The sequence below is a fragment of the Micromys minutus genome, assembly GCF_963924665.1.
Source record: "Micromys minutus genome assembly, chromosome: X".
In the NCBI taxonomy this organism is placed as follows: Eukaryota; Metazoa; Chordata; class Mammalia; order Rodentia; family Muridae; genus Micromys; species Micromys minutus.
In genome coordinates this window covers 90,048,407-90,056,924 of record NC_137970.1, presented here as the reverse complement: position 1 = coordinate 90,056,924, position 8,518 = coordinate 90,048,407, and the positions used below count along the sequence as shown (strand labels likewise).

General features: G+C 36.7%; 1 protein-coding gene across 1 annotated transcript; it reads right to left on the bottom strand.

The window, feature by feature from the left end:
* Positions 1-238: 238 nt before the first annotated feature.
* LOC308415116 (testin-like) lies at positions 239-1,471 on the bottom strand (the record flags this gene model as incomplete). The annotated part of the gene is made up of 1 exon (XM_080910183.1): positions 239-1,471. One exon carries the CDS (start codon positions 1,469-1,471, stop codon positions 239-241), a length of 1,233 nt encoding a protein of 410 aa, XP_080766309.1.
* Between the last annotated feature and the right edge of the window lie 7,047 nt (positions 1,472-8,518).

The window sequence follows — 8,518 nt, the reverse complement described above, 5'->3', positions numbered from 1 at the left end:
AGGTCACTAGATTACAAAAAGGGAACACAGAGATAAAATACATAGTGATAAATAGTGATTTACCTCTGCATATCATCATATTTATATAATATATAGATTATATATTGAACAAACTCATCCAGTGTGCTATGTAGGTTTATTTTTCATTTTATTTCATTCAAGTTGAAATGTCTCATGAAATGCAGGCCACTGTGGACAGCTATGGCTTCATACTTCTTGACTGCTTGATTCAATCTACTTAGGCCATCATATACCTACACTCCATGGAACAGAAAACCATCCCTTCTACAGGCATGAACTTCTGCCCAATAAGACACTTGCTGCAGCAGGAGCATAGGAAGCATGCTGTGGATGCATGCCAGCTGAATTTTTGGTAAGTTACTCTCTGCTCTTCTGGGTCTATTGCATTGTGGCATCCTTGACACACCACAGCATGGTTCTTTATGTAGCAGGGCTTGCACACAGGCTTGGATCTGACCATCACATATATTTTTCCTGCCAAGACATTGTTGCAGTCAAAGCAGCAGAAGTGTTTCAGATGCCAATTCTGGTTTTCTGCTTGGGTATATTCATTGCTGAATATCAGCTCATCACAGCCAGCACAGCGGGGCTTCTCACTGTCACAGTAATGTCTGCCACAGTATAGCTTCCCATTCTTCCAGAAGTAAATCATATTGACCAGGAGTTCCCCACAGGTGCTGCAGTTAAAACAAGCCGGGTGCCAGAGTTTATCATAGCCTGCCCTTTCAGCAAAGATGGCTGGGATTCCTTCTTTCATGGTGCGTTTGCAGGAGTAACAGGAATATTGGGTCTTCTTAGACTCTACAGACTTCTCCTTGGAACCCACTGCTTCTGGGGTGTTTCTGTCTCCAGAAGGGTTGTGCACATTGTAATGTTTAGCATTCATCTCAGAGAGAGGTTTCATGTCACCTACTCCAAGAGCTTCACTCTTACATTTCTTCACAAACTGTTTCATTTCTTTTACCTCTTTGCGTGACAAATCATGACACTTAGAAGGGTCCTGATCATATGCAGGGAGCTGTTTTGCCAGCTGCTTCTTCTGGAACTGTGTACCCTCTGAACCTGACACTGGCTGCTTTTCCTTAGGCAGCATCTGCATATACTGCCTGGCCAGTGCCTTTTTCTCGACAGAGGGAGCACACTCAGAGGTAGCAGTGTTAGTAGAATCATTCTTCTTTGCAGGCACTGGATTGCTCAATACCGTCACTTTGGGTTTGTACCTGGGAATTGCATCTGTCTTCAGCTTGGAGATCAGGTCAGTGTACTTTGTGTCTTCAAAGATTCTTCCCACTTTTCTCTTCCCATCATTGCTCAGGTGTATGCCATGCTCTTCTTGCGCACATTTGCAGTTACGACATGTTTTCCTCCAGAAGTGTAGTTCAAAGCCTTCACAGTTCTCTTTGCATTTTCGACAGGGGGCTCCAAATCCTTCCTCATGACCTAAGCCCATCTGTTATGGAAGAGAAAGAAGGAAATCTGTTATTATACATTTTTAAAAAATTAAAATAAATCATATATTTTTAAATTTTTTTATTATATACTCTATTTACATTTGAAATGTTAGTTAGTCCCTTTGCCCATCCTGCTCCCATTCCCCTTCCCCCTCTAATTGTCTTCACAAAGGTGAAAATCACACTTTTAATTCCACTTAATGCTCTTGTTGATGTAACTCTGAAACAAACCTTTTATCAGCTTCACATTGTTCATCCAACTATGATACCAGATATGCAAGTGAAAGCTGTAAGTACATATATAGCATAATTTATATTCTCATTGCTTTTATCATGAAAGTTAGAGGTAAAATACAACTTTATAGCAGACTACAAGTATTGAAAGTCAGAACAACCATAAATTTGTTTCTTTGACCCTTATGTGCCCTGAATACAAGTACAGGGAGGGTACATAAAGCAGAGACTGAAAAGAAAACAAATGTATGAAAGAGTTTAGGAATTATGATTAAAGGATTACTTTACATTATGGAAGTAAAACCACAGCAATGACAAATATTTAATAAAATTAGAAACGGTATTCTACTATACTTACTATTTAAATTGTATAGAACTTCACACAATACTTAGCAAGTAGGCACTATTTCATTCTGTTTTTTACATGTGATTTATTTGAAACCCAAAGGTTTTAGAATTTGCTCAGGATCAAAGTATCAATACATTCTATTCATATTCTATTCAATAAATGTCCTTTCCTGGACGCCACATCCCTGAGGTCTAGCTCTCGTGGTACCCAAAGGTTTATTAAGGATGACAAGGGAGAAAAGCAATTTGTAGGCTTATCCAGCTATAAGTCTAAATTTTATAATGAGTACCCCGCCAAGATATCCATGATGGTGTAATAGTGCTACTGTTGTTTGATGGGTAACTAACAACTATCTACTTGGACTTAAGACTCACCCTGTGCATCAAGATTTATTCCTGGTACTGAAAACCAAACAATTATCTACAGCTATGTGTTCATAGACACTAAATATGAACGTACTGATGCATCCCTGAACCAGTAGACTGTAGACTAAATACATAATCTTATAACAATAGATAAGGGTATCTCTCACTCTTCATCAAAGAAGCATCTCTTGGCAGTAGATGGAAACTATTGCCAGAATCCACAACTGGTCAAAATATAGAGGATAACTGGCTATGGCATATCCAAACCCAATGATATACCTACAATAGTCCCAGGGAACATTGTAAGGAAGCATTGTAAAATCCAGATGACCTGCTGCTAGATAGTACCTTCTAGACCTGACAGGGAAGCTGTACCCAACTAAATATCTCTTATCTTATGCCAGATGATTTGGTAAGCATTTTTATTGTCTTTTTTTCAACCTCCTTTATGACAAACACAAATCTCTAAGAAAAGAGATTTGTGATTCACACTCATTCCTTTTTCAGTAGATGTGCCCACTTCTAGACTGAGTTTTAATCTGGAATGCAGTTCTAAAAGTTGAGACAATAGCATTTTCTACAGAGGCCATAGCTCCACAGGTTTAAGTCAAATTTCTTCTTATCTGTTCCTTCCAGAGGTTTCTGGTAGTGTCATTCTCCCTCTCAAAAGTCAGAGGAAGAAAAAATTATCAATTCTACCTTTTAGAGCCAGAACTATTAACTATTAACCCTGAGCTGTTAAGTGTTCATTCCACACCTTTTTAGGCACAGTCCCAGAGGACCTGGGCTTCTCCAACTATTTTCATTTTCATTCATGAGCCCTATTTGTTCTAATAGATCCAGCAATTTTTTTCTTCAGTTTATTCCATGTTCAGAATTTCTTGAAATATATAGGACCCAGAATCTTCGCCATACTTCTTCCCTTTCTTTGCCCTCAGGACAGACTACTCAAATTGGGCAGAGTCCTCTTTTTAACAAAAGATATGATTCGTATTTTTGGACACACAGGTCTTACAGTCTAGTTTCTGCCCATCTCTCTGTGCTTGAGAACTCCTGGTGAGGACTAATAGGGATGATATTAAATAACGATATTCAGGATGCATTAGGGCTATGTCGGATGGGGTAAAAGAGTGAAGAGGGAGGCCTAAATGTTATCTCCTTGCCAGCTAACTTAAACTGACATGATGTAAAACAGATGGAGGGTAACAGAATAGATGTAAAAACTGGATCCATCCTTCTGTAGCATACAAAAAGCATACTGCAGCATCAAAGATAGACATTGCCTCAAAGTAAGGGATTGTAAAAGATGTTCCAAGCAAATGAACCTAAAAGGTAAACTGGTATGGCCATTGTATTATCTATGAAAATCGACTTAAAACAAAATTAATCATAAGAAACAGGTAAGGACTCTTCATATTCTTAAAGGACAATTCTACCAAGATAAGATTTCAAGTCTACATATTTATGTCCAAATGTAAGGATGCTTACTTTTGTAAAAGAAGCATTATTAAAACTTAAATCACACAATGACTCTCGCCTATTTATAGAGGTAGATTTCAATACTCCTCTGTTATCAATGGACAGGTCATCCAGCCAAAATCTACATTGAAATACTTGAGCTAACAGACTTAGAAACCAAATAGACCTAACAGATATCTGCAGAACATTTCATCAAATGCACAGTAGTACACATCCTCCACACCTTATGAATGTTTCCTCTAAATTGACCACATACTCACAAAACAAGTCTTAACACATATAGGAAAACTGAAAGAAAATCCCCGTTATCCTATAAGACAATTAATGGATTAATATTGGATTTCAACAACAACAAGAGCTAAGAAACTCGTGAAAACTGAACAAATCTCTACTAAATGATTGCAGAGTCAAGGCCACCATCATAAATTAATTGCTTTCTAGAAGTCAATGAAAATGAATACACAATTATACCCAAACTAATGGAACACAATGAAATAATGCTAAGGGGAGAGTTCTTGAAAATCAATGCCTATATTTTTTTAAAAAAGAGAGAGATAAATCTCATTTTTGCAATTTAACAGCACACATAAAAGCTCTAAAAATGGGAAAAAAGCAAGTACATACAAGAGTAGTAGATGGCAAGAATAATCAAAATGAGGGCTGAAATAAATAAGCTAGAAATAAACAACAAGAACAATAAAAGAATCAATATTGCTTATGCTCTAAGATCAAGAATTGACAAATAGGACCTCATAAAATTGCAAAGCTTCTGTAAGGCAAAGGACACTGTCAATAGGACAAAACAGCAGCCAACAGATTGCAAGAAGATCTTTACCAGTCCTATATCCCATAGAAGGCTAATATCTAATACATATATAAACTCAAGAAGTTAGATTCAAAAACAAAGCAAAACAAACAACCCTATTAAAAATAGGGTACAGAGCTAAACAAAGAATTCTCAACTGATAAATATCAAATGGCCAAGAAGCACCCAATGAAATGTTCAACATCCCTAGTCATCAGGGAAATGCAATTCAAAACAACACAGATTCCTCCTCCTACCAGTCAGAATGGCTAAGATCAAAATCTCAGGTGACAGTAGATGCTGGTGTAGATGTAAAAAAAGAGGAACCCTCCTTCATTTTTGGTGGGATTGCAAGCTGGTACAATTACTCGGGAAATCAGTCTGGCAGTTCCTCAGAAAATTGGATATAGCTGAGCACCCAGCTATATCACTTCCGGTTATATACCCAAAAGATTCTCCAACATATAACAAGGAAACATACTCCATTATGTTTATAGCAGCCTTATTTATAATAGCCAAAAGCTGGAATCAACCCAGATGTCCTTCAACAGAGAAATGTATACAGAAAATATGGTACATTTACATAATAGAGTACTATTCAGCTATTAAAAATAATGAATTCATAAAAGCCTTAGACAAATGGGTGGAAATAGAAAATATCCTGAATGAGGTAACCCAGTCACAAAAGAAAACACATACTGTGCACTCACTGATAAGTGGATATTAGTCCAAAAGCTCAGAACACTGAAGATGTAATTCACAGACCATATGAAGCTCAAGAAAAAAGAAGACCAAAATGTGGATGCTTCAATCCTGATTAGAAGGAGGAACAAAATACTCATGGGAGAAAACAATCTGTCCCTGAATCTTTTGTTTCAAAGTACTTAGGAGATATAGGTCAATCAAATTTACTTATCTTATCTTGATTTAACTTTGGTAAGTGATATCTCTGAAGAAATCATCCATCTGTTGTAGATTTAAAATATTGTGCAGTACAGTTCTTTAAAGTATGGCCTAATGTTTCTTTGGATTTCCTCAGTGGATCTTTTTCTGCTGCTTCTTTGTTCTTGATTTTATTTGTATATTTTCTCTGTGTCCTTCAGTTTACATAAGAGTTTGTCTATCTTATTGATTTTCTGAAAGAACAAGCTCTCCATTTCATTGATCCTCTTAAAAAATTATATTTTTGTTTTATTGGATATTTTATGTAATTACATTTCAAATGTTATCTTCTTTCTGGTTTCCCCCATCTCCCATTCCCCTCCCCCTGCTTCTATGGAGATGCTCCCACTCGACCTCAACACCCTGACATTCCCCTACACTGCAGAAACAAGCCTTCATAGGACCACAGGCTTCTCCTCCTATTGATGCTAGACAATGCCATCCTCTCCTACAGATGCAGCTAGAGCCATGGGTCTCCCACATGTGTGTTATTTGGTTGGTGGTTTGATTTCTGGGAGATCTGGGGGGGTTGGTTGGTTGATATTGTTGTTCTTCTTATGAGGTTGCAAACCCCTTTGACTCTTTCAGTCATTTCATTTTTATATTGGGGTCCAGGGCTCAGTGTGATGGGTAGCTGTAACATCTGAATCTGTATATTAAGCTGTAAGGCTCTGGCAGACTCTCAGGAGACATCCATGTCAAGCTCCTGTCAGCAAGCACTTCTTTGTATCAGCAATAATGACTGGGTTTGGTGACTGCATATGGGATGGATCCCCAGGTAGGGCATTCTCTGGATGGCTTTTCCATTTGTCTCTGCTCCACTCTTTGTCCCCATATTTTTGTCAAGAGATATTCAGACATGCCTCTTTTGACCCTTATGACTTAAAATCTACCCATATAACTCAAATCACTTAATATCTTTTCTGTATGACCTAGGTATCTAGGTGTATGCCCTTGCAAGCCAAGTGAATAAGGACTACTGTGGTTAGGGTTTTCTGTCAGAAAAGTAAAAACAGTGCTCCCAAGCTCTTCACCCCAGGCTTCAAGTTGTTCACGAAAAAAAAAAAAAAAAAAAAAAAAAAAGGAAATGTCATATGCCCTGGGTCCACATTTGTGCAGCTGATCCGAAGTTTGAGGAGGGCAAAGGACCGGGGATCACCATCTAACCTGTTAGAAAGAATTAGCAGACTTATGTCAATCAGAACTTGGAATAAATGAATATTCTAGACTGTGATGAATAGTTGGGTCCAAATGTGGTATTTCCCATATATTTCCTCTTTGCAAGGATTAGCTTGGGGGCATTTATTGTTACTAACCTACCTGGTCTCTTGTTTCTCTGAAGAATGTGGCCTTAGATCTTCCTCTTCTTTTAAAGATGGCATAACTCTTAACTCCTTTCTCCAAAGAAGGATAAAATTAGATATGCATATAATAAGGTGGTACAATATAATTAAGGGTCATCAAAAAACTATTTATAAGCAAAGCCTGTAACCCAAGCAGTTTGTGTTTAATCACCTCACCAGCATTGGAAGGGTCCCATGATTTCTGTCCATGCCCAGACAACTAAATACAAATATCAAGAGACATTTAGAATTCCAAATATATATGACTAGAGAAGAAACTTTCCATTGCATAGCATACTCAAGATTTCAAAAATACAATCAAGAAAACAATATTAATTGCTTTGATGCAACAAGACAAAGTGCTAACATGCAAAGGTAGAAACATCACAGTGACAGAAAATCACTCACTGGAACGTCTTTCAGAATTCTAGTATGTTAGAAAAGCACAGAATGCCATTTTTAGAGTTTCTAGAGTGTAGTATCAACCATGATCACCATATACAGCACGGATAACTTTTCTTATTTATTAAGTAAAAAGGACATTTCAAGACAAACACAAAAAGGGTGACAGTTTTGGTCATGAAATCAGAAGGAGAATAAGTTTTATTGGAGGATTATAAGAACAGAGAACCATGAAGAAATCAATCCAGTACAACACAGTAAAACTGCAAAATCACAATGCCAGAAAAAAGATAAAAGAAACACTAAACAATAACCTAAAGAAGCTAAAAAGGATCAACAAAAACACAAGAGCTTTTAAACATTTGCTAATGATTATTTTAAAGATAAATGGCTTTTACTCACAAATAAAGAAGTAAAGACTAGCTCATAGGGCTGAAAATAGGAAGAACTCTCTTAGTGTCTTTAAGAAACACGACTGACAGAAACAACCACTTATTTTCAAAGAGGAAAAGAATGGAAACAATCTAACAAATGAGTATATGAGAAAAATATGATGATATAAACATTGTGATATGTGGTAACACAGACTTTAAATCAAAATTAATGATAATAGATAAAGATAATAGGTATGTTTTAGTAAAAGAAATTTTTCTAATCTATCAAGGACATATAACTTTTATAAATATAAAGATAGCAAATCTTTGGTCTCCCAAATTCATATAATAAACACTAATAGAAATAGTCATATAGGACCTAAGAAAATAAAAATCAACAATTTTAATAACAATTTCAATATTAGTAATGATAATTTATCATCATTAGCTGTGTTGCTTTCTGGTCTGATTTCTCTATTAAAGTACAATAGCAAAAGCCACATTAAAATGAAGGGTTTCAAACACACACACACACACACACACACACACACACACACACACACACACACACAAACACCCATGGTATGCACTCACTGATAAGTGGATATTAGCCCAAAAGCTTGGAATACCCAAGATACAATTCACAGGCCACATGAAGCTCAAGAATCAGGATGATCAAAGTGTGGATGTTTCAGTCCTTCTTAGAAAGGGGAACAAAAATATTCTCAGGAGAAAATATGGAGACAAACTTTG